This window comes from Amblyomma americanum, chromosome 7 (assembly GCF_052857255.1).
Source record: "Amblyomma americanum isolate KBUSLIRL-KWMA chromosome 7, ASM5285725v1, whole genome shotgun sequence".
In the NCBI taxonomy this organism is placed as follows: domain Eukaryota; kingdom Metazoa; phylum Arthropoda; class Arachnida; order Ixodida; family Ixodidae; genus Amblyomma; species Amblyomma americanum.
Genome location: NC_135503.1, coordinates 21,473,256 through 21,498,853, shown reverse-complemented (window position 1 = coordinate 21,498,853; position 25,598 = coordinate 21,473,256). Strand labels below are relative to the sequence as shown.

At 47.4% G+C, this 25,598-nt stretch overlaps 1 protein-coding gene across 1 annotated transcript in view; it reads right to left on the bottom strand.

Annotated features, from left to right (window-relative positions):
• LOC144097609 (uncharacterized) overlaps window positions 1–24,057 on the bottom strand; it is a 46,270-nt gene extending 22,213 nt beyond the window's left edge. Inside the window, exons 1-21 of the mRNA XM_077630270.1 lie at window positions 24,021–24,057; window positions 22,450–22,465; window positions 21,219–21,331; window positions 20,462–20,518; window positions 19,914–20,051; window positions 18,956–19,179; window positions 17,739–17,851; window positions 16,904–17,018; window positions 15,283–15,435; window positions 13,333–13,452; window positions 11,960–12,077; window positions 11,450–11,491; window positions 10,880–10,945; window positions 9,288–9,425; window positions 7,859–8,055; window positions 6,875–6,987; window positions 5,061–5,178; window positions 4,326–4,484; window positions 2,796–2,909; window positions 1,078–1,204; window positions 243–287 (exon numbers count right to left, since the gene is read on the bottom strand). Coding sequence (XP_077486396.1) covers window positions 243–287; window positions 1,078–1,204; window positions 2,796–2,909; window positions 4,326–4,484; window positions 5,061–5,178; window positions 6,875–6,987; window positions 7,859–8,055; window positions 9,288–9,425; window positions 10,880–10,945; window positions 11,450–11,491; window positions 11,960–12,077; window positions 13,333–13,452; window positions 15,283–15,435; window positions 16,904–17,018; window positions 17,739–17,851; window positions 18,956–19,179; window positions 19,914–20,051; window positions 20,462–20,518; window positions 21,219–21,331; window positions 22,450–22,465; window positions 24,021–24,057 — 2,323 coding nt within the window. The remainder of the gene's footprint in view (window positions 1–242; window positions 288–1,077; window positions 1,205–2,795; window positions 2,910–4,325; window positions 4,485–5,060; window positions 5,179–6,874; window positions 6,988–7,858; window positions 8,056–9,287; window positions 9,426–10,879; window positions 10,946–11,449; window positions 11,492–11,959; window positions 12,078–13,332; window positions 13,453–15,282; window positions 15,436–16,903; window positions 17,019–17,738; window positions 17,852–18,955; window positions 19,180–19,913; window positions 20,052–20,461; window positions 20,519–21,218; window positions 21,332–22,449; window positions 22,466–24,020) is intronic.
• Between the last annotated feature and the right edge of the window lie 1,541 nt (window positions 24,058–25,598).

Below are 25,598 nucleotides of genomic sequence, written 5' to 3'. Positions count from 1 at the left end.
CTAGAGCCTTCTTTCTTTCTTCTTTTCGCATTGTCTGCTTAAACATATGAGGGTACAAACGATTGTGCCATTATTATGGGCGCTTTATTAACATAACACTCCCTGCCGCGTTCTTCAGCCTTTCAGTGCAAGATCTGCTGCAAGTACACAGCCTTGTATTTATTTATCAAAGATTCCTAGTTCTAGTTAAGGCATTGTTCCGTCTACATGCAAGGCTATAGGATTACGTTGTCAGCTCTTACCGATGTTCGGTTCGGGAGTGACTGGTGGACCAACGTCGGTGCTATCTGAAGGGAAAAGTAAGAAGGAATACGTCTCTCTGGCGCAGAGTTCTGTGGAACTTGCTGGGTAAGGAAGAATGCACCATTGTGCGAGGCTAACAGATTAGTTCTTCACGTGGTAAAGCTTAAGCATTACCTAACGCTAGCGCTCTATCGCGTCGCATTTGGCGCATGCTATGTTCGGAATTTACGCAATAGCTTGACTACAGCTGTAATTGCTGATTGTAGGCAAGCATTGAAGACAATCGCCGATTCGAAGCCCGACGCCCACTTCACGTCGCTAGTCAAGACAGCTAGGACAATGCAGCCCAAACGTGCCGTGGAAAGGCAGAAAGCATTAACTTCATAATTGATCAAATCAGCGGCATCCTTTCACGCAGTAGTACTGTTTTGTTCTGTGCCGATATGACGCGTCGCAGAGCTACGTGTATGTGAGTCCGTTACAACACTTTGCGTGGTATGTGGAATTTAACTTCCCAAACCGATTCACGGGCTATGATGACGCCGTAGTCGAAGGGTCTAGATTAATTTCGACCATCTGGTGCGCACTGACATCGCACAGTACATGGGCGCTTTACGTTTTGCCTCCATCAAGAGGCGGCTGCAGTGGTCGGAACTGCGCCCTCGTCCTGGAGATCAAAAGTCGAGCTCCCTAACCACTGAGCCAACGCGGCGGAATTTTAATAAATCTTCGCACAGTAAAAAAAAAAGTAACTACGGTTTCGCAATAAAAATTAAAAAAATATATATGGCGATACCATGAGCGCTTGAAGGAGCACTAAGCGCCTCCACTCACCTAAGGCGTTTCTGAGCGCCTCCAGACGCGGGTAAGGCTTCCCCAGGCAGCTTCCCTGCCAGTCTTCGAAGTCCGCGTTGAAAACAGCCACGGAGCCATGCTGAACGGCTCTCCGAACAGACAGGGCCTGCGACAGGTGTCGTCAGCGTGTGTGTGGGGCTGACCGGTTCGCTCGTTGCTCGTGCGACCAGCGACACACCAGTGACGCCGTGAGGCTGATGACAGAGCCTCATGAGTAGGCCTCCTAAGCGTAGGCACTGCCTTACAGTCACATGGGATGCCTTGCTGTGCAGCTACCAGAGGTATCGAGATATACCAACAATACCGCGTCGTTTGGAGTACGTATCTAGCATAGTTAGTATGCTCGGTGCTGTCAGGTAAGAGTATGGCAGAAAATACATCGTAAAGGTTGACATTCACTAAAACAAAGGATGAGGCCGCAGGACAACAGCTCTCTTAGGAGTATCGTTGATGCGCCACACAACCATCCTGCAAGATGACGGGCTTAGTTTGCCTGAAATGGAAAGAATGCCCTTTTTTGTTTTACAGCGAAAGATGTTATACAGAGGATTCCATGACAGATTGAATCTGCGGCGTAGACCATCAACATCCGGTCACAAGATGGTCAGGTTTACAGTAACGGGGCCGGTCACGTGTTATCACGTCACCAGCGGCGCCCACTTGGCCGTGCACCCGTTGGGAGCGTTGGGAGGCAGAGGTTGCCGCAAAGTCTGTAGGTCTTATACATCACTGTAGACCTCGGGTATTAGCAAAAGAGTCAATAGCACCGGGGCAGATTTCGCTGAGTTAAGGGCGTTCCGCAGCGGAGCGTAAACGTTCAGCAATTTTCTGCTAAACTCTACGCGATGCTGAATCTAGAGCGCAAGGCACAATGCCAATAGGACAGAAAGAGAGAAAGACTCTCGAAGGCGCTAACTATCAACACTCTATGGTTACACAGGTTATAGTCAGCGCCCTTGTGTTTTTGTCCTTTTGCCTTTGTGCGTTGCGCTCTATATTCACAGTGCAGAGCCAACTGTTCCGTCATTTTTCTCTTGCGTGTGTGCGATGTGATAGCTTCAGCGAAGTCTGTTTCGATATGCCTGCCTCGTCAGTATCCAGTTAGAAATGAGGGCAGAAAGGTCAGTTTTCATTAGGCAGAAACGGTCCCAAAAGTTGAGAGGAATTTATTTTAATTTATTCGTCAGTTACCGCTGCGACACGAGTTTCTGTAGTTACCACGGAACCAGCTTTGTCTCGACAGGAGCAGACCGTGCAGTACTATAGTGCCATAAGGGAGAAATTACTCATTAGCATCCACCCGAGCGAGGCCGTTTCGGCTTCAGAGGAAAACTAAGAGCTTTCACAGAAGCTTCGAGGTTGAAGAAAAATTCGTCCTGCTCCCGGTTACAGTAGGGACAGGGGTACAATAGTCACAATAGTGTATGCTGCCGCTATGGAGAAAATTTTTTCGTAACTACAAACTGCTGTCCCGAGATACAAACACCTTCGTTGTTACGACAAAAGGAGAATGTGTAGTATGGGTATGTGTGCTGAAATCCCATGATATCGCTCACGACAATTATCGTCACAAATGGTATTGACGAAGCCGTGAACAGCGCTCATTTTGTCGTACACTGTTGCCTTTAGCCTCAGCTCCTCTCCTGAGGGGTACTGTAGAAAAACCGACGATAAATATGTGAGGACGCAGATCTTACCGTAACCTTCACTGACTCCGGTGTCTCGTAGGAAACAACGTCATTGCCCTTGACTTTCACAGCTGCGGCTGTGGCGCGTATATGAAGCTCCCTCCAGCCCGTGTTGTTGCAAACCTGAAATTGAAATGTTTGCGCGCTTCACGTACTCGCTTAAGTGGTCACACGTGAAGCTCGGTCAACAATGTACCAGCGCAAAAAAAAAAAATCTATGCGACATTTTTTGCACCAAAAGAGTAAAACACTTGTTTTCTTCTCCAAATGTCCGACCTTAGGCATACCAGGTGTTTCCGAGAAGACTAAGCAACTCTCAAAAATAGATTTCTTGAGGTAAAAGTAAAGCTTTTTCAGCATAGTATTACCGGTGTTGGCGGACACCTTAAAACTAGCGAATCGCTTAAAGTAGTAAGCTGGATAATTAATTTTTAATTAACTTTTTAACTAGTAGAGTTAGGCGCGTAGTTGCAATCAGAGATTTGTAGCCGGTCGTTAGTAATAGAAATAGCAGTATTTAGAATTTCGAGAACGCAATTACCTTCGGCGCTGTGCCTCGACAAAATTTGGCTTTTTTGACTAGTTACGTGCACTGAAAAGGTTGCTTTGCCTGCATGCTTTTCCCAAGCGCGTCTATTTTGCCACGATATAGCCAAAGTTTGTCGAGCCACAGCACCAAGAATAATTGCGTTTTCGAAATTCTAAATGTTGATATGGCTATTACTAACTACCGGCTACAAATCTCTGTTTGAATCCAGTTGCCCAGCTCGGGTAGTTAAAAAGTTAATTGACAGAAATTAGTTAGCTAGCTTACTACTTAAGAAAATTCCCCGGCTTTCTTGTGTTCGACAACACTGGCAATATTATGAAGCAAAATTTATAATTTTTATCAAAAATTCTATTTTTTTATGTTGCTTAGTCTTCCTTGAAGCTAGATGAAATAACCTGGTGGACGTTTTCCGACAAAACAAACGCCGAAATATCAGCGCCGTGCGACAGACACTACATAGAAATCTCAAAGTGCCTCATGGTTAGGTATCATTTCGAAAACGGCAAGATACTTCGTTTAATAATTTGGTACTGGTTCTCCACAGTTTCTAAGTTTCTGAGATTTTTTGGTGCTCCTTGCGGTAAGACACATTAGGGCGTTCGCGATTGCCGCCTTGTGAGAGTCCAGCAAGAATTCACGTTCGTGTACCAAGTAATGGGTACAATTCTAAGCTGTCATTATCTGTGCAACAGAAAACAAAAGAAGGCATTTTCCTGCCAGTTTCACGTCGCAGCTGCAATATGGCACAAAGCAATGGTTTGAAGCAAAACACTCGATTTGCTTTTCTTGCTACGCTACTTCCTAACGAAACAGGGCTAAACATTCGTCGGCATAATGCACGAGGACTGCTCCGACAGTGTCCGAGCGAAATGTACAGGGTGTGACTGAAATTAATCGTACCGTTTCCCACACGATTTTGTGGACGTGTGACTTAGTGCACCGGTTACTTTGCGGTTAAAACATAAGAACACTATGCCACGCGAGCTCACCTGGATGAACTCCGCGTGCTCCTCCAGGTTGCAGGAGGCTTCTAACGCAGGCCGCTGGTAAACTCGGTAGCGGAAAGATCGCATGTCCACTGACACGAATAAGGCCGGCCCCTGTGGGCTGCTTTCCTCAACTTGCTTCAGCCATTCAGCGGCTGTTTCCTGGAAGCGCGGAAAGGGCGTGAACATTATGATACGTTAGAAACTCAGCCTATCAAGTTTCGGACAGACCATCTTACTTAAAGGCCCCGGCGCCCAAACGAAAGGTAATAATCGCATTTCAGTCCCACATCGCGATTCAGCTTATGTAAGTAGCCAGCTAGTCAAAGAGCCTTTGGTTTTAGCAAAGGTGTCGTCTTTCATACTGGGCACAGGGGTTTGTTTTGTGGTTGTTCTCAAAGCTAGGTTGAACATCATCGCTGAAAGAGAGCTTTACATTAATATTAATTTTGGCTGCAGCTTGTTGCTTACTGACAGTCGAGGTAAAAGCATCGCGAAGGGAACTGATCTCAGCATGGAGCTAACACCAACACGAGGTTTTGAATTTAGAAAAAAAAAGTTTTGTTTTCTATTTCTTTCGAAACGATAAAGGCCAGACTAGACAACTTTTGAAAGTTCTTATTTGCTTGAGAGCTCGCTATAAAATGCGCCTGGCTGTCCGATAGAAACCGCCTCTTAGACGAATGGGAGAACTGCACAAGGAAGGGTACATTTGCAAGTAATGACAGCGAACAATACCACGGGCAAGGTCGGGATGCAGGACTTCCTGTCTTCCTGGAGTGTCGACGCGGCTATGACTCGGCACGGACCCATGTAGCCCGCGTAGTGCGTGTTCAGTATGAACATGTCCGTGAATCTGGAAACAGAATACGACTTGCATCTCAGTTGAGGAAATTTGTCGGGAGCACCCCTGCAGTTCTGCCATTCTCAACAAGAGGAGTTACTCTTCCTCTTCTAGCGCCTAATTTAACATCCGCATCCTTATGCTAATAGACGCCTCTTATGCACTATACATTACGGAAGAAATTCTTGTAGTCCAACCAGAACATTACAACCAGTAATGTGAATTATAGGCTTGCTAACCAAGCTACAATGCTTCTTTTTGTATTCGCCAAAGAAGGAAGCGAGTCTTGTGCACGCGAATGTGCCCGGATAATTCCGAACAAACTGTTAACTCATCGTTTTTGCCTTAACCATGTTGTTTGGTTAGTACGGCCGATACAAAGAAGCAAATTTTGAAACGACCACAGCAGGGAATTATGACTTCTTTGGCCGTACACTCTAAACAGAAAGGAGTAAAAAGGGAGTCGGCTGTCCTCTACCACACTCCCTTTTTGCAAAAGGAGGGCGCTAGAGGGCAGGTTACTCTCTTTTTACTCCTGTATAGGCGTTTTCTTGTTTAGAGTGCAGTGAGAAGGTGATTTAGTGCACAAGCCCTGAAATCAGGACAAATGCGCTGAACACTAAAGCATCGCGGGAATTACGAATTTCCCTTACATCTTATTGATTTTCTATGGCCGTGGTAAATAGGGGATGTCAGTGCAAGAAGCCTTTTATTAATCAGATAATGCAGCGATGAGGAAGGGTTGGCAACGATAATTCCTGTGCTGGCGCAGAATATTTTGGGACCCTCTATTTTCGTCAAGCTTATACGGGTTTAAAACAACCACATAGAGTTACGCGGTGTTCGCTGCTGGCTGCCAACAGATGACGCTAGTTGTTGACAATTCACAACAAATCAAAAGAATGGTAACACGTCACCAATCTGGGTCGCACACATGTCCTCCCAATGCCACGGCAGTTGTTTACCAATCGAACAACATGGTTTGCTGTTCTTCATACTGTTGAAATATAGCGTTTGAATGAATAACTTAAGACTTTATAACGTTGCTCAACGTTAAGCAGAGTAGAGTACAAGTGGACAGACCTACGAATATATTCAAGGGGTTTTTGTGCTACTGATAACTATAATTACGCACAGGACATATACTCTACACCACCGCTCCACTGTGGACATTTTGGAGAATAAGTCAGTAGCCTCCACATTCTGCATTAAAGAAGCCAACGGTCATTGAAACCAATAAAAAGTCACTTAAGCCACTTACGTTGCTAGGGCTTGATGGGGCACTGGGGAAAACTCTCATCATTGGCTTCACATGATATGAATTCGAATGCAAGAGAGGAAGCCTCGGCCGTAGCCCATTTTGTAGACCGCAGCACTCAATATGTGGTTGTCGGTTCGGGTCCCCTCGGAAGTATGTAGGTTGCGTTTTCTTCTAGATTGATAAATTTATCTTCCAATATAGCCGAACCAATATTTAATTCTCCAAAGCAACGTCACCTTAAGAAATTAAGATTTTTCTGTGCGTTCCTTTGAGTGGAGGCTGTTATAGCTTCTTTCTTATAGCCCATCATCTCCCTATCCTTGTCTGCGGAATGCCTTGACACTGTGTCAATAGAAAACTGACTCCCCCCCATTTCCAGCTAACGTGCCCGCGATTCCACAAGGAGTGAGGTGCAGCGAACAGTGACCGTTTTTGGTGTCGCCGTACCGAGCTATTTGTTTAATACTTGGCACGCTGATTGCACTGTCATCAGCGTCAGCCAGAACTTGCGCGCTGAACGCAAGGCACAAGTTGTCTTCCCTGTAGGTTGTGTGCAGCACCTGCAAAAATAAGAAATCAAACTTCATTTATTCCTTGCATAATTCGAGCTCAGAATTGCAAGTTGCCTCTTAGCCTCTCCGCGTAGCGTTTTTCTGGCCGTCGACATCGTTCTTGCAGCTTTGGCAACTACAGTCTCAGCCATGTCTCGCAAAGATGACTTTAAATGACCGGTTAGATATCTCGCTGTTTAGCAGAAAATTCGTCAACTGTCATTTTACTGCAAACAACGTTTCAAACGCGCTGTCTACGGAGTGCATTACAGACACAACTTTTTCATTCTTTCGCCACACACACGCACGCGTACGCACAAACATAAACGCACTCAAGCACACACAAATAAACACAAGCACACTCAAGGACACACACAAGCACATGCACAAGCAAAAACACACGCACTAGCACACCTAAGCACACACACAAACACAAGCACACTCGAGCACACACACAAGCAAAAGCACACGCACAAGCACAATCACCCAAGCACTCATACACGTACAAGCACAAGCACGCTCACAAACACACACAAACACAGACACAGGCACACACACAATTTTATTACGTGTTGTCAGTGCGATAGCACTAGGAGGGGTTGAGGAGTTTATGCCTTGATCGAGAGTGACGTCACGTACAGTCTGGTGACGTCACTTACATCCACCCAGTAGATGAATTTTATGACCGACGACGCATTTTGTCTCCGTGAGGGTTTAAATGCTCTCGCATTAAAACTAATGACCTACACTGACATCACGGCCGCGACGAGTGTTCTCACAAGCTGAAGGATCACTTCAGCCTATCGTTAAAGCGAAATGCCGAGTTCAAGATACGCCACACTTCACATTCGCCCCGCCAGAGTACGGGCCATCAACGCACCACGAGCGCCGGGAGCAGCGTCGCCGCGTTGACCAAGGGCACCGCCACGTAGAGCAGCGCCAGTCCATGGAGCCCGTACCGGCGCAGCTGCGCCGAGGTCTGGTGCGCAAACTCGTGGCTGGGCACGCTGTCCAGAGCACGCTCGTCCAGGGCCACCAGCAACGGAGCATCGACGCCCTTGAAGTCCTCCACCAGCTCTGCATAGTGCGGGACCACGGTTGTCGCGAGAAGGCACGAACGCGGACAAACACTTTTCGGGGGGAGGGGGGCACTGAAATGTTCAGATAAGCCTAAAGAAAACATCATCATGACTGTCACATTTTTAAGGGTAGTACAGCTTCCTCTTTAATGCATTAATTTCAAAAGAACCTAATTGTCCAGTTTTTGGCAGTCACACCTTAAAGCCGATGGCCTACTAAGCATCTTTCACTTATTGAAGCATTAGATTCTTCTAACCGGTGACTTGCTCGTCCTGAGGGAGTCTGAGCGTTTTCTTTAATATATCGCAAAAATGTCTTAACCTAACTCACTGCACCTCCCTAGCCGAAAAGCATTCCGTAAGCTGTATTGTCACCAGTTCAAGAGCTGAATTCACGAAGTGCCACGAAATGCGGCTTGCGATTGGTCGTCGCCTTGGCATTTTGTATCTTCGGCCGTCGCGATTGGCCAAAACGGAGTGCTGGTGCATCACGGCGCTCTCTTCACATGCTTCAATGGTGCTGCCTGATTTCAAATTGATCGCTATAAATGACACTACATATCCAGGACAAACAGTGAATGCGTCGACACGAGGAGAGGCTCGGAAACAAGCGTGCACTTAGGCGTCGTCGTGTGACAAACAACCGTCGGGGCAGATGCCTACTTTGCGAAGTACTTCATGTAAGGCGGGTTCGCAGCGCCATTCTGCGTATGCGGTAGACCGTGTTTTACATCGGAAGGTGTGGCTGGTCTTTCGTTTAAATGATGCTGGCGGCAGAAACGCTTTGTGATGTGGTGTGTTGTGCTACAGCCTGGATATCATATATTATAATTGGTTTTTGAGGAAAGGAAATGGCGTATTATCTGTCTCATATATCGGCGGACACCTGAAGGGCGCCGTAAGGGAAGGGATAGAGGGAGTGAAAGAAGAAAGGAAGAAGATGTGCCGTAGTGGAGGGCTCCGGAATAATTTCGACCACCTGGGGATCTTTAACGTGCACTGACATCGCACACGTTAAAGTCGTGTCCTGGATGGCACCGATTTCAAATTTGCGGCTAGCGCCATCTACCAGCCGTTCTAGACAGTGTCACGCGAGTACTGGGAAACACCTCATGCTTACGTCTGCTCTAGACGACAAGAAAGACTATCTTCTTTAGTGGGAAGGTAGGCGGGGGGGGGGGGGGGGGGGGGTGAGACTAAGCGTGGATAGTTCGACTGACGCTTGCGCACCCGAGGACAGGACTCGCAGGGCGGCCGCGTACTCCATGTGCCGCAGAGAGAAGACGAAGTGCGTGCACAGCTGCCGGGACACGGTGCGCTTGCGGTCTGTCCTCTCCGACAGGATGCACAGCAGTGGACGCCGGTCCCCTGGAAAAGATGACGTTTTTCAACCCGACACGACCGTTTCCTGCAAGGAGGAGCACTTCAGTTCGAGGCGTCGCGGCCCCGTCAGCAACAAGGAAATTTAACTTTGGGCGAAAAGTCACGTCAGGCACAACGTACCACGCGTCCAAAAGCCATCAATCTCGCAATTTCACCATGCGCAGCGGGCTTGCGCGTAGCGTAGAATTCGTCTGCAAGGAAGCTCGACGACCTATGCGGTAACGTATGTGCCAATCTGTGCTTTGTCTCTCAACTCGTTGGCACGAGACTGCAAGCTGCGAAGATCACTCTGTAAAATTAGGAACCGAGCTACTAAGCTTCTCGCACGTGCTGCGGTTCGTGACAGGTTCGTGCCCGTAACTGTGACAGTCGTGATACAGACGAACCCGGATATATCGAATACGAAGGGGATCGCGAAAGAGTTGCTTATATAGATAATTCGATATATAAGGAACGGCAACAGGTAAGCATATCTATAACATAGAAACAAGAATGCGGTGCACCCACGTTAGTAAAGCGCTACTTCCAGCGACGTGCCGCCCACCAGCGTGCTGGCAGCAGCAACTTCGATTCGAGAAAAGTTTCGCAGCATGAATAAAACGCACACAGAAGACAAGGAACAAACAAGACAGGGCTGTCTTGTTTGTTCCTTGTCTTCTGTGTGCGTTTTATTCATGCTGCGAAACTTGTCTCCATTATGAACTGCAACCAACTAGCCCAAACCACCGTGTTACTTCGATTCGAGGCCGCAGTAGACTGCTTTGGAGGTAGCTACTGACTGTCATAAGAAGTGTAGTCGTACATTATAAATACAACTATCTCGTTAGAATTAAGGCACGATTGATTTCTCTAAAGCCATCATATACAGCGAAGCGTGCAAGGGGAGGGCCACCGCTGAGATTTAGTTCGTTAGGTTGGCTTTACCGCATGACATTGAAGGTATTGGTGAGCGCTACCAAAATACGGAAAGGGACGAACACACAGGACAAAGCGCTGTGTGTTCGTCCCTTTCCGTATTTTGATAGCGCTCACCAATACCCTCAAGTATATATTTCCAGCTAGCCCCAGTTGTAGCTCTTTTTACCGCATGACAGCGTTGTGGCACCGAAAATGAGTACATGAAATCGAAGGCAACCCTAAAGCACACCTCACATTCGCCTCCGGAACGCAGCACAAGCTGACATTGCACGTTCAGCTATAGCCCCATCTATGAGGTGGAGTTCATGTTATTTAACCCGAAGCACTACCGCCAAAATTTAAGACGTCGTGCTCAAGGTCACAGTGGCATTTCAGCAATATAATAAGGCTTAACCTGCAGCAATTTCATCAATGACATCTATTAGATTGGCTGAAAACTTGGACATGCAGTCGCGTTTCCCTGTTATTGTTTCTCTCTACGGCTCGAGGGATGAGGCCATCTTGGACGCCGGGACACTCACCTTTCTGGGCAGCGCACCTGCTCGGCGGTGAGTGAACTTGCACCTCGCTGCCAGCAGCGGTAGTCGCTGGGAAGGAAACTCAGTCACTCATCCGATGTGTTGGCTGATGGATAAGTACACAGCTGTGTATTTGCTTATTCGTCGTAGATGCAACCAATCCACACCACAGGGCATCAACCACTACAATATACACTCAGGAATTCGCGTTGTCTGCTCCGGTCATTGGATGCGTGAGTACGCGGGCCATTCAAATCACCGAACTGTTGAAGCATCTCCGGAATTCATGCAGGTGCCGTGCAGAGCAAAAGAGTCGAAAAGCACGAGCATTCCCGTTGCTTCTCTTCTCGTGCAACGTCTAACAGTGAGCGTCATGGGCTCACTGAGGAACTGATTTACATGCACACCTCGATCGGCAAACAGCGATTCTGACTGTCTATATTTGACTACTTTTGGTGAAATAACAGTCGTAATTAGCCTTCATAGCCGTGCAAGATACGAAGTAACACATTTAGCTAAGCTTAGTCTATAAGCACGCCACAATGGGCGAGCTAATGCACATGACAGACTTACTGCGGTTGAGCTCTTCTTCCGCCGATTCGCCAAGTGACTCCGCTGAAGTTTGAAATAAACAATCCGAGTAAGCTCGACACTTGGCACCTCCACGGTTCCCGTGCCGAAACAGAATACAAGAAATCAGCACACGGTTTAGCATGGCTAAGCGCGGAATATTGTGCAGCGGCTCTAGTTACGGTGGACACTCGAGGTCCTTGCGTGCTAAACACATTTGACGTAAAGGCCTTTACCATCAAACGCCTTTGTGGTAAAGGTTATAGGTCAGGTGCCGTTAGGATAAAGGCCTTTAGTGCGAAGCCCTTCACGTTGAGCGCATTCCAGGCAAAGGCCTTTAGGTCAAATGCCTTTACCCTGCAGACATTTACTTAGTTACCTTCACCTTAATATTACCTTTACGCAGGCATTTACCTTGAAGGCTTCCACAAAGCAGTAAGGCGGCCCACCTAGTAGTGCTAAAATGCGCCTAGTAGTGCTACCATACTAAAAAAAAAATCGGAGCACGCGTACCCTGGAGCAGCGACTGAAGCCTCGCGAAAGGAGCGCCGCAGACGCCTTCGTAGTCGTCCATGTCCACATCGAACACTGCTACGCAGGCAGATGGCGTCTTCTGGACTGCGGTGTTCACCTGTACGCATAATTAAAGAATTGAAAAAAAAATTTTAAGAAGAAAAATGACGCAGTAACTGTCTCGCATATCTCGGTGGACGCCCGAACCGCGCCGTAAGGGAAGGGATAAAAGAGGGAGTGAAAGAAGAAAAGAAAGAGCTGCCGTAGTGGAGGTCTCCGAAATAATTTCGACCACCTGGGCATTTTTAACGTGCACTGACAACGCATAATGTTAACCATCGCATTGACCCTTTGACAGCGCAGAGAGAGGAATACACATCTTGAACGGAAACAAAAGACCAACGAAAAGGAATAAAGGAACGACATGGCAGTACACAACGCTGCTTGAGATTGTGTTGCATCTTGTTTGTGCCTTGGAGAACTGACTTGGAAAACGAAATTTTCTACCCAATGTTTCTGTCTTTCAAGTATACCTTAAATAAATAACGGCGATATCCCAAAAGCACTCCCAATTAAATGAAAGCACTCTCATATGGAGTCCACGCAAGCAAGCAGAAAATGCATGTGAATCGTTTTGTCTCTAGGTCAGTGGTGGCCCGGGCATCTCCGCATACTGGATGTGGCATAGGAAAATCGACAGACAATGTTAATATGTGACGTCGCAATGCTGTAACGTCACAATTTATGCTAACACACCTTCGAAATTTCGGCCATAAACGAACAATCGCGAATACAAATTTCAGTCGATATGAAAACTGAAGAGCAGTTGGTATTAAAAATTTCAAAATTCGCACACACCTTTCTGCGTTGCCCATTTACAGATGAGCGCTATAACAACGTCCCAGACTGCACAGGCATTAGCAGGACGTATAAAAGAAAACAGCCGCAATGAATTTGGACTTGCGAGATGGCGTCCTCCGCGGTCGGGTTCGGAGTTCCCGGGCTCGAACCCGACCGCGGCGGCTGCGTTTTTATGGAGGCAAAACGCTAAGGCGCCCGTGTGTTGTGCGATGTCAGCGCACGTTAAAGATCCCCAGGTGGTCGAAATTATTGCGGAACCCTCTAATACGGCACCTCTTTCTTCTTTCACTCCCTCTTTTATCCCTTCCCTTACGGCGCGGTTCAGGTGTCCAACGATATATGAGACAGATACTGCGCCATTTCCGTCCCCCCCCCCCCAAAAAAAAAACAAAAAAAAAACAATTATTATTAGAGATGGCATCAGCAATCAAGGAAGTTACTGCATTTCCATCGTGAGATCAGCCAGCGTGCGGATAACTGTTTAGGAGCCTTGGCTAGTCTATAGCGTATACCTTTTTAGCACCGACAGCGGCCTCCTCGTACGACAGCAGCTCGTCGTTGCTCCTGCTGATGGCTGCGCCGCCGTGCGGGTTGGAAGGAAGAATCTTCTCCCATTGCTTGCCATCGCACACCTAGAAGACATCGGCGGAAACGATCGCTCAACGCTCTGGGTTGATGAAGCGAGGTAGAGAGATGGCGGATGACTCAAGTATGCTGGACAGACTGCTACAGGTCTGCATAAATGCAGTTAATCCACATCACGCAGTATGTGCAGAGCGTTATGCAATGACATCTCCTAAAGTTTTTCAGACGCTCACATAGAACAGTTAAGGCTGCCATTGATAGCAAGAAACGTTAATCGATTAAAAAGAATGCAAGCCTGCTCACGGGAGATCTGCGGATGCATTGTAATATTTTTCTATAACCATCAATATATCCACAGATCTCCCATGAGCAGGCTTGCAATCATTTTTTTCTATTAATGCTTTTTGCTATCAGTGGCTGTCTTAACTGCCTGCTCACGGGAGATCCGCGGTTATATTGATTGTTACAGTAAAATCTTACAATACATGAAAAAACTGCGTTCATAAACTGTTCCCTTTTGAAAAGTGCTTTTTTACAAGATTTAAGAAAAATTGTGGTTTGTTTCGCGAGAACGGAACTGAAGCGGTAATGGAACTGCCGCTAGAACTTACTGCTAGAAATGTTAGCGCATTAACATTTTTAGAAATAGGTCACAGTCAGCCTATAGATCAGCAAACGAGTATTCAGGTCCGAAGCTATTAAATGAACAGGTCCGGGTTAGTTGGTAAACGATAGCCTCGACTAAAGCGCACCACGGCAATGACAGATTATGCACATGCACAACGGTGGCTTTCAACCCTCTGCTTCCGTGTCACGATACGTGATCGTTTGGCTATGGCTAAGATTTATAAATACGCCCAGACCTATTTGCAGTACTGTTCGGGATCCAGATGGTTGTAACAAGCTTCCGTGGTAATAACAAATACTTACAAAATATAACAGAGTTTACAAGAACAAGTTTGACTGCCCGTCTGTCTCAGTCAAGGATGCAGATTTGCCGCGCAGGGTCGCTCAGTGTGAAAGAGAAGACGGGAGCGCGCGGCCGCCGAGAGCCGGCGAGAATGGGCGGCAAAGGCGCATGCGCAGTTAGCACGGCCGCTGCTCCTTCCGCGCATGCGCCTGGTGCCGCCCATTCTCGCTGCCCTTTAGCAGCAGCGCTGCGCGAAGCGCGGCTGCCACGTCTGTCTGTCTGTTGCTGCCAGGAAGAAAGAAAAGGAAAGTGCACAGGCCTGCTCATTGGCTCAAGCCGAGCCACAGTCGCTACCACGTGCAGATAGAAGGAGAGTTGAAAGATGGGATAGAAAGACAGGATAGTAAAGACGCGCTAAAGACAAGGCCGATCCCGGAGGCAGTGCAATACCGGGCCAACCGGTGGCGGGAGTGAAGCATCCTTCAGACTCTCCGCCACATTTCCAAAAATAAGTCCAATGGACCCGTAACAGATACCCTGTACAGCTTCCCCAAGAGTAAACCGAAGCATGAGAGCAAACAAAAATTTTCATTTTGGCGCGCTCTACGAGAGGATGTGCTTGCATGCAGCGTGAGTTCTTGCAGCACAGCAGGTTGATCATTGTGGTGCTTTTGATATTCGCCTTATCAGCAGCCCGGATGAAGCAGCCATTTTTTTTTTTTCACAGGCCTTCGTTTCATGTTACTTTTTGTTCACCTCTACATCTTAAGAACTGCCATTCTAGGGTTCCGATTGGCGTGCACTTTTGCGGACCCCTCAGGAAGTATCCATCGAGCATGTTCCGCACTATTAACGCACGGAAATATGCTTCCACGCGGCGGGAAGATTCGCGAATGACTGGAGGGGACGCTTTAGCTTTAGCCGAGTTCGCGAACGCCTGTACTGAACGCGCCTTCAGTGCACGCACCATGTCGTACGCCCTCTGGTGGACGCTCTTGCACTCGGACGGTATGGCCGATGCTCCCGCGAAGACGTAAACGCCCAGGCTGACGGAGAAGCAGACGCTGGCGCGCACCCTGAAGTCTTCCTTCAGCGCGTTGATCCAGCCGAGAGCGTTGGTCTGCAGTAGTAGAAGAGTGTTCTTTGTTATCTATAACATGGGCTAGCAGTTGCACACAATGATTTCCTCTGAAATGGTCGATTTTACGCCCACCATTTCATACGATGGTGCTCGTAAATATTCTGTCTTTTCTTTGCATTATTTTTAAGAACTTCCGTATCCTATGTGGGTCTGTTACTTATTCGTCCTCTGCGTCCTGAAGCTTGTGTTTGTTCTACCATGCTGATAGATTGCCTGCGCCCCGGAATTTCTTGTGCGGCATGTTCGCAGCTCACTATTTAATTCATTCATTTCTTTTGAAATTAGAAGTCTACAGCTCTCTATTCTTCTGCATCGATAGAGCACTTCTGGAGTGCGTGGTCTACCCCCATCTGGGTCCTGTGCTATTGAGGAAACGGGAGGGCGAAAAAACAATGAACATTCGTTCTTCGGTCACAGGCATATTCATACTCAACTGTAGCCGAAACCGACGGGTGTTGTCGCTATGCTAACATCGGCAAAGATGCACCGTCAAAAAAAAAGAGGACAATAAGATAATAAGGGGCTAGCTTAAGTTGCGTGCGCGGCAAAGAAAAAAAGGAAAGACAGCTAGAAAATCAGCAATACTTCTCTCTTGATTAACTTGCTACGCCAATGTAGCAGGTCTGAAAAATAGCCTCAGAAAGTGTCATCTTGCATTACTTGTCGATATATTCGAACAAACAATACATCCCACCATTCAAAATAACCTTGATGCGCTCGTCGTGCAGTCATCGGGCGAGGATGGAAGAAGGGCAGTGTAACACCCGTGTAAGTCAGCTGTGAGGCGTACTACTTTCGAAAAAATTGGCGACAGTTGGCGTCTGAAACCGCTCAAGGCCTCAGACACTTCACTGCCGACTGCATATGCTTTTGCCATTAAGCTGATTCCTTGTCCCAAAGGCTTTTTCAGACTCCCTTAAGGGATAAAAGCTTGCTTACATCTCCCGAAAACTACCCTAAAATGAGCTGATCTAGCGACCGTAAGCAGCTGCATGGCTAATGTGCTGTCTCCCTACACGAACAGAATATCTTTGTCCAGCGACGCAGAGATCTTGCCCGCCTTCAGAGTTTTGCGAACAGAGGCCTCATCCAGTACATTCATGGAACACACACATTTGAAATGGCGCGTATAACCCATCGCTCCAATTTCAAGAGCACGTTAGACGTCAATCAGCATTTCTTCGGAAAGGTATGCGTTGGCTGAAAAGGCAAACAGCAGTAGGACGCAACTCTTTGCTGGCCAAAATAAAACCACACATGCCAGGAACAAGGATGGGTACACTTTACACTTTAGTAGAGGATCGCCTCTCAGGATTCTCGAACAGCATGTAGTGATCCGGTTGTTTTTTACTTACGAACTGTTCCTAGCATGAAGTTAACGTGATGGCCCATCTTTTCACATGTCGTACGACGCGTGGCCCTCTTGTTTGATATAGTGAAAACTTACGATCGGCACTGTTTGAGGTTCATCTGGGGTGGCAGAAAAAACGGTGGGGAAACCGGTCTTGCATTTGGGCTCCTCCAAGAAGTAGTGCGTTTGAAGGACGAGCAGGTTCACGTGCCTGCGAAAAACGCACTGGCTTTGAGTGTAATTCCTTTGCTACTCCACATATTCAGCGCATCAGCACCATCGCAGGGTACTTTAATCATTTCTTTTTTCTATTAGTGTTGCAGTTATGAACTGCACGCATTACAGCGTAAAGACACTGTGTACTAGCAGCCGACATTTTTTGTTTTGGCATTCAAAAGGAAACAGTACCACACTGATGTGGCTAGCAAGAAAACCTCCAGATACTCATTTTGGAGAGAAGGCCTTATTACAAAAGTTATTTCGCATTTATAAAAGTACACGTAGGTACGAAAACAGCATAATGGCAGTTCTCGAGGTGAATAAATCAGTGGTGAATTTACTGCGTTATTAATGAAGAAAAGCCAGTCAGTTAAATGTACATATAGCACAAACACAGACAGCAGAACGGCATATCACTGAGATGCGGATCTCAAGAAGTTTAAACCACCCGTATGCCCTATACAGTGTTCTCACGAGGTCTATTCAGTTTATCAATATTTAAGAAATAGCTTTAGTACTAGTCTTACTTACATCGATAGGAAGAATATATGAACATAATAATGTAATGGCGTTGTATTCTCTCACTTCCCATTTGTGGGCTCATATTTCACCGTAAGTACTGCACGTCAACCTTTCGTGCCACTGCACATCTCTGTATATTCGAGTTGAGTTGCGTGATGCATGGGTGGCCCACATCCAGTTGCATACTCACTGAGCTATCGAGTAGAGTCTCGTAGCTACTAGGGCCCTCGGAGATTTCCAGTCCGTCAGTGACACAGAGAGTGCGATCTCCAATCTGGACGCACTCAGCGTGCTTTGCAGTTCCTGCGTGGCCGTGATTCACAGTAAGCGGTGACCCCGTATGATCACTTGCCTCATACCAGCTCAGACCCGCTCAGGAAAGGTTAATCGGAGAGACGTCGGCGAGGAATTTGCCCTGCAGTGGGCGTAGTAAAACTGATGATGATGATACCGGCTCCACACGCCTACTCTAAACATAAAGGAGTAAAAGGGAGTAAACTGTCCTCGAGCGTACACCTTTTTACAAAAGGGTGTACCCTAAAGGACCGATTACTCCATTTTTACACCCATACTGGCGTATTTGTGTTTAGAGTGTAGTGCGTAAAATCTACTCATGTGCATTGTCCGTCTTAGTTGAGGTTATCGTCATCAGTCAAGCCGCGTCGACTGCTGGACAGCACCCTCTTCCATGCATGCCCAGTCAGGCCTGTCTTGCTTCAGGCGCTGCCGTACTACACCAGGAAACCTTCTACTCTCGCCTTCACGCCAGCGCTTTTTCCTGCCCTTGGTGCCAGGAGACAGATCATCTGAACATCCGCAACCTTCATGCTTCTTTAGTAGTCGATCGAGTAAAATGCAGGAAATTCCAAATAGAGGTGGCGAAATTTTGTTGGCCTTAGCGCGCTACTACGCATGAGAAGGGAAGGGCGAGAGCGGGCTTTTAAACTTTGCCTTCACTCGTAACTGACGGATATGCTAAACAAACGGCACACTTATCTCCCAGTTTTATCATCTCATTCGACAACCTTCACGCAGTCTTCGATAGGCATTTCGTAAGAAATATACCTTTACATATCGGACTACTTGGCAACTTTTGCCTTGGCGCTCAGTGAGAAATCACTAAACTCTTGCGCCAAACCTGACGAGTAGAACTTTCATACAGTGGCAACAAATCCTTCTCGAGGAGAGAAGGTGGGTTAAAGTCGTAACACTACGAAGGTATAAAAGGCGAGAACACAGATATGGCACCTTTCTCCTCCTGGCTGTAAAACCATAGCTTGACGTCAGTTTACGGCAGCATAAAAACGAGTACGTAAACGTTAATCTGCGACAAATAGCTCGCGTAACTCGTTCTCTCTATGAAGCGGGCCGAAAGTTCGGAACAGCCAAAACGGGTGTCCAGTTCACCTCCACCACGCCAGCCAGTTCCTCGAGCTTGTCCGTGGTGGTGCGGTAGTTGACGAACGCCAGCCCTCGGAACGCCCGGGCGACAAGCCAGCGGACGGCGGCCTCGCCGACGCGACGCACCAACGACGCCGACTGGGCCAGCTCAGGCAGAGAAGGGCTTCCCACGGCGGCCAACACGCGCGCGCCGCTCAGCGAGGCGTTCTCGAACGCCGACAGGGTGGCCTCTGCGTCACACGCATAGTTACTCGTGGAGCGCGCTGTGTCTGTGTATTGTCTCCATCACAGCCACAACTGGAAGGTGCAGTCTGTCATACCAGGCACTAAAAAGCGTACACACGCCATGCGAGATATGCGAGCCATGCGAGAGCGTGTTTCGCAGAAACACGTCCCTTTCTCGTTGTAGCCTAGGGCTGGGTCTGCTACAGGCCGAAACAATGAATGATTTTGTTTGGTAACGCGCGACCTCTATCAACGTTTCACATTCAAACGTAACACAACGATGTGCTACTTCGGATCCTTCTGAAAGTCGATCTGTGCAATGGACGGTGGCACGGTAGCTGTCGAGGGAAACATAACTGGAGTGGCACAGAGCTCTTACGTTAGGCAGGGTCAGGCGTGAGCTCTTGATTCTTGAGTCACCACATTAGCTCCAACGCAGATTCCTACCCACCCAAGTTCACTGTTCTTGGGAGAGCTCGGCCGCTTCTCCGGTTGCACTCCGCCCAATACTATGGCCACTGTTCGGTGCCCATATTGCCCACGTGTTGAGCGATATGGGCTCAGACTCTCCTACTTCAGAAGGCCACACGGACCTGGGTCGTCAAATAAATGCTTTCTCTCTCTCTCTTTTTAGAGTCTTCGTCTGGTAGGGTGGAACCAAGCGTCTGATGCCTGTCAGGTACGTTATTCGTTATCTCAGTACCTCGAGGTCTGCGTTCTGTTCTGTGAGAAATCTCACCGTTCACAGGGCTGAAGGAGTCCGCTCTCTGATTGAAGTAGACGTCGGTGTAGACCAGGTAGGTGCACACGTTGACGGGAATCTGAGCAGCGTACGACGTCCTCAGCGAAGACACGCACAGGAACGTCCTCGCGTTCGCTGGTGAGGAGAGAAACACTTTTCTGTGCATACGCTGCAAGGGCGCTAAACAAGTCACCACAAGCTTCAGATACGGGGGGTGGTAAAGGAGAATTTCCAAAGAACCTCTTTCGCGCCTCCGGCTTAGGCGATAGTTTGCGATTCCCACTCGTTAAGCCCACCCACCCTTTTTTCACAGCACGTCTGCGGCGGCCTTTACAGCCGCAAGTGACAAAGGATTACCATATTTTTTTGAAAATCTCTACTGCTACTCGAGGGAATTAATGTAATGCGTGTATCCACTCCAGAGAAAACTTCGCACAATTTCAAGGAAAGAGCAGCCCTATACTTTCGTATTAAAAGCATCAAATAATCACGTTATCCAGTAGAATGAGCCCCTTACGAGATGAAGGCTTCTTTTGAACACTTACAGTCCACTTGTGCTTCGCTTATGAAGCCATGCCGCGTTGCCGCCGGCGCCGCAGAGTCTGAAAGAGAATAAAAGGCGACTCGTTGTTTCAGGCTCTCAAGCAACTAAAACCAGAGGTCGCAAGTCCCGGTGCGGCCAGGACGGCTTTAAAGACGGCGCCCTAGCGGTGCTGACTCCTAGCTGTTTACCGCAGTCCCCGGTCTCCTGGACATCGCTGCGCAGCGGTCCCGATTCACAAGGCCCGATTGGGACACGTACTGTCCGCAGGTGTGATGGCCAAATCATCATCGTCATCATCATCATCATCATCACCATCAGCCTGACTGCGCCCACTGCAGGGCAAAGGCCTCTCCCATGTCTCTCCAGTTAATCCTGTCCTTGTGGCAGAAAATCTTTGTTAAAGATTTGTGGTAGAGCTTTCTTGTGGTAGAGGATGCTCTACCAAAAGACAGCAGTGACATATCGCGTCGACGGGGCTAGAGTGAAAAGGCAGAGGCGTACATTCGCGCGGCAACAATGACCGTGCGAAGTGCAACACGGGCTTCCGGCCAACGGTGGAGTTTATATGCTGTGGGACTCTACCAGCTACAACATCAGGAAAGAGCACCTTATAACATGTGGAACGGCTTGCAAAAAATTCCCCGCCGGTGCACAGCTAGCTTGCAGTGTGCACCAGCGGACTGCGCCGTCATCGGCCACATTACTGAACATGCGCTGTGCCGCGTGTTTTTGGACTGCAAAGCACGCCACATCCTCACCGGACCCGTTGCTCTGCTTTCCGTCCTTTAGTGCTTGGAAGGCTGTTATTGATGACACCACGGCGGTGACGCCGAGCACGGCGGCTGTCAATGCTTTGCATGTGACGTGGCTCCTGCAACGGCGATGCATTCAAAAGCAGGTATACGCATTCCACGCTGCAATGCACGTCAGTAATGCCATCAGTAATTATGTTCTCCCAGGGGAACGTATAGTGGTTTGCATTTATGCACACGGGGGTGTTTCATTTTACGTGAACTCATGATTTTAACGAGGCACTGATGCAATCGCACGAACGAAACTGAGAGAGTAATGCAGGCGGGCGCCGAACGCAAGGAGGCGCATTTTTACTTCGCAATAATTTATTAGGAATAGTTGGCTCTTAAAATGTAGGAAGTGCGTAAATGTTTCCGATTGGGCATTACAAAGGATCAGAAGAAGCCCCATAAAGCTCGAGATATATTTGAGTATGCTCAACAAATTTTAAGTTTCACGGGCTTTATCTTTTGCGTTTTCATTTCTTGCTAGCATTTTGGCCTAATGTGCGAACACTACCACCAGCGATACTTTAGATTTACTGCCGCAAACAGCCACGCATTTTTTTGTTTGCTTTTTTTGCTCGCGATAGGATGGATGCTTTGTTAATCAAAAATCGGAAGTAGAGTAAATGGAGTTAAGGAACGCGCACGCGTCAAGTGAGTGTAAAGTGCTTTCATGGCACTTAGCAGGCAGAAAAAGGGTCCAGCCGCTTCATAAGAATCAATCAGCACACAGTGCAGCCGCTTGTACTTCAGCCAACTGAACTTCATGGACCACATCTTCAAGAATATTCTCACGCTTAATGAGATGAGAGACCGTAGAATGCTAACATCGCTGCGTGCATTTCTTCTGGTCCACAAAATCTTCGTAAGATGTTTGCTGCAATGGCGCACCAAGTCGGGACGCTAGTCGATAGGCTAGACATAATAGGGAATGCTGAATGCTGGAAGAAGTTGCTGTAGTCAACCTAGGCTGACTGCATACCAAATGAATGTGCGGCTCTGTCGCAATTAATATCCGATTATGATACCTTAATTCTCTGGAACCTAAAGAATAAAACGCGGTTGTGTTCTCACATACTTTTTTCCGCATCTGTTGCTCCGAAAAATTATGCAGTGTAAGCACAAACGATGTTTCCGATCGAGGAACCACGCGTCGCGAGAAACGCGGAATAGGTAGTCCGCTTCTACTCACCTCCTTCCTCCGTTTGCTGAAGGAGAGAACAAAAAAAAAATTAATGATTACCCGTGCCCAAGCGCGTCACTCACATGACGATTGTTCCTACCTTCTCTCACAATTATTGGCTCAGTAATAGAAACACATATCATTCGTCAATGCGGATATTTGGAGGATTCCTGAAACAGAATGGAGCTGCGAAATCTCAACGAAAGAGGGGAGTATTTTATTTCGCAGTGCTTTCTTTTCGCGGAATATCAAACAGGCGAAGCCTTTGAAGAGCTGGCATTGTCTCTTCTTGCCGCTTGAAGGAAGTTTGCCAATGCAGGAAATATAAATGGCCACAGGATAAGAAAGACGAGCATCTGACGGGGGAGAATGATGGGATATTATGCTTAACCGGTTGCGCCTGAAGGTTAAGTGTACATTTGTACAGGTAATGACTGGGTGCGCACATGTACAGCGATGTTGTAGAGATTCTAGTAGTTCGCAACCTGGTGATTACAATTCGCGAAGTATAACAGAACTTAATCACTTCAGTAGAGAATGTAAATTACATAGGTGATAGCAAAAGCAAATAGACGGTGCAGAAGCGTAGCACTGTTGGCTTAAGAGCGCCCCGTGATTTTCTACACGTGGAGACTATTTTAGCACAAACACAGGGTGAATTATCTTAGAAGGCAAGCGGTATGAATGCGGTGTTCGCCTTATTTTTCTGCCAGTGTCGCGACCGCCTGACCATTGCAACAATTCTAGTCCCATTTCTGTTGTTCAGAAAGCTAGTAATGCTTAATAGAATTATTTTCAGTTGCGAAACACAGAATTAAATTTTCCGCAATTCCTGACGTGGACATTTAAAATGAAATAAATTCAAAATCTGGCGCATCTGGCTTTCAATTTTTTTTTTCGTTCCTGCACCGTAAGTTGGATTCAGCAGGGGTCAGTTCCCGGATTTTGATATATGGAGCCTGTGAATAGGTCCAGGACTGGTACGGTCAAAGTTCATTCCATCGATGCATAACCCAGATGTGCCATTAATTAAAACTCCTCCCTCAAAAAGGCCAAAAATTGCTCCCAGTGTCTCCCTGACCAAAAGCATACGTCATCCAATAGAGAACATATGCGCCAGTATTTCCTAGCACCTCCATTTTGTTGCCAATAACTCGCATTTTTAAAGGTTTAATGTTACGCACCTGAAATTGCGAACTGAATTTGAAATGCTTGTGATTCAAAGCTCCCTCCCTGCCACTTCACCTATTGGAGATCTCGGTTTGTAAAAAAAAAACAAAAAACTTTCGTTCAAATATTAATACCATATCCCCTTATTCTCTTAACATTGCAGTTCACTCGGGACGGAAACCGCTCAAAATTTCCCTTTTCTGGCGTGCACCGCAGCATTTCTTCTCGTACAATCTGTGTACAACTCGGTCCTAGTGTGAGCGTAATATCCCAGAGTTCACGGCAGCATAGACTCGTTGGGCACAGCGTTCAGTGCTAGCGATGTGGAAGCAGCTTTATAGTTATTACAGCAGCTCCCGGCCAAGAACAGTTGCTGTACATCGGTAAGTGGGAAAGAATGCTAGGCGCACCTGGGCAGTCAGCGCGGAGTCCGTTGGCGGGATCCATGAGAACCTTGGGCGGCGGATCAACTTCTTCTTCTTCTTCTTCTTCTTCTCCTCAAGTAATATGGCACATACCCACGTGGGGGGATTGGCCAAGGTATAGGGTAGAATGCCAATGAAGCATTTGCGCGGGGAAGGAAACGTCAGAAGACTGAATCAAGATAAAAAAAAAAAAAAATTGGGAAAAATAAAATGAATTCAAGGGGTATGAGTCATCCGGAATAGAATCAATCTAGCCTTTTTTGGACATGCGAAAGAATTTTGTGTATAGCTAACAGGATAATCGATTAGTTGCACTTATGTAATCGTGAAGGTAGCCGCATACACTGCTTAACGGGAATCCCTTGGCACTCGCACCGAACGATAGAAGAACTGTAAGAGACAGAGGCAGTCCTAGTCTCGAAAGAGGAACCTCCAGATATTGCTTTCTCTGAACCGCGAACCGCCGGCAAGAGAGGAGAAAATGATCGATTGATTCAACTTGCCCACATGATACACAAAGGTTTGTCGCAGCGAACCCGCACCTGCATAAGTACAAGTTTAAGTGAGGGATTCTACATCGCAGAAGCGTCATGGACACTTCACAAAGCCTTGACTTACACCACCGGATATTCCATGGGTACTTTAGGTGTTGAAAGTCCACGGTATTCAGCAACGGATCACTCAAAGTGGCTGAAATATGTTGGAACCGCTGGAAACGTGAAGCTGCTAACAGAATGAGGTGAGGGACGGGATATATTACAGGTGCGCTGAGAGCTGACCTTGCCAATAAATCAGCCACCTCGTTAAAATAGACGCCTGAATGCCCAGGTACCCAGACCAAACGGATCTCGCGCACTGTGCTCGGAACAAAAGACCTAAGTGAACGAGTCAAGAAAGATTTTTCCGAATTTTGGAGAGAGACAATAACTGAAAGGCAGTCTGTGAGAATAAGAACCCGTGCGACATGTCTGGGAATTTTGAGAAGAGCCAAACCAATGGCCAAAAACTCTGCGAAGAATATAGGAGTATAATCAGGGATACGAACGGAGTAGCTCCAATCTAGATCCTGCGAATATATGCCAATCGCCGCCTTCTCACAGCTGCCGGAGGCATCAGTGGAGAAAACAGTATGATGTGGAAAATTCTGTAGGTGTTCAGAAAGAAGACCATTTAGGGTATGTGCGGGCATATGCTTCGCATGGGACGGGAAAATAAAGTCGTAATAGAAGACGGGATCAGCCTGCGTGTCAGCAACTCGTTGCAAGGAGATCAGATCAACCTGAAGCGGAGCTAACAGATTCTGCGTGAACCTAACTTGCGGAAGCTGATAACGTGGCCAGTGATTAGTCAAAAAAAGGTGTGGTTTGGATACAAAAATTGGAATACTAACGCCTGGGGCCGGGTCAAAAGACTTAAGGAAAGTACGCACTGTTAGAAGTTGGAAGCGGGAATAGAGGTTGGGGATACGCGCTTCCAGATAAAGGACAGCGTTGGAAGCTGATTTTGGGAGCCCGAGGCATAGCCGTAGGGCACGTCTTTCCAGTAAGGCTAATGGCTGCAGCT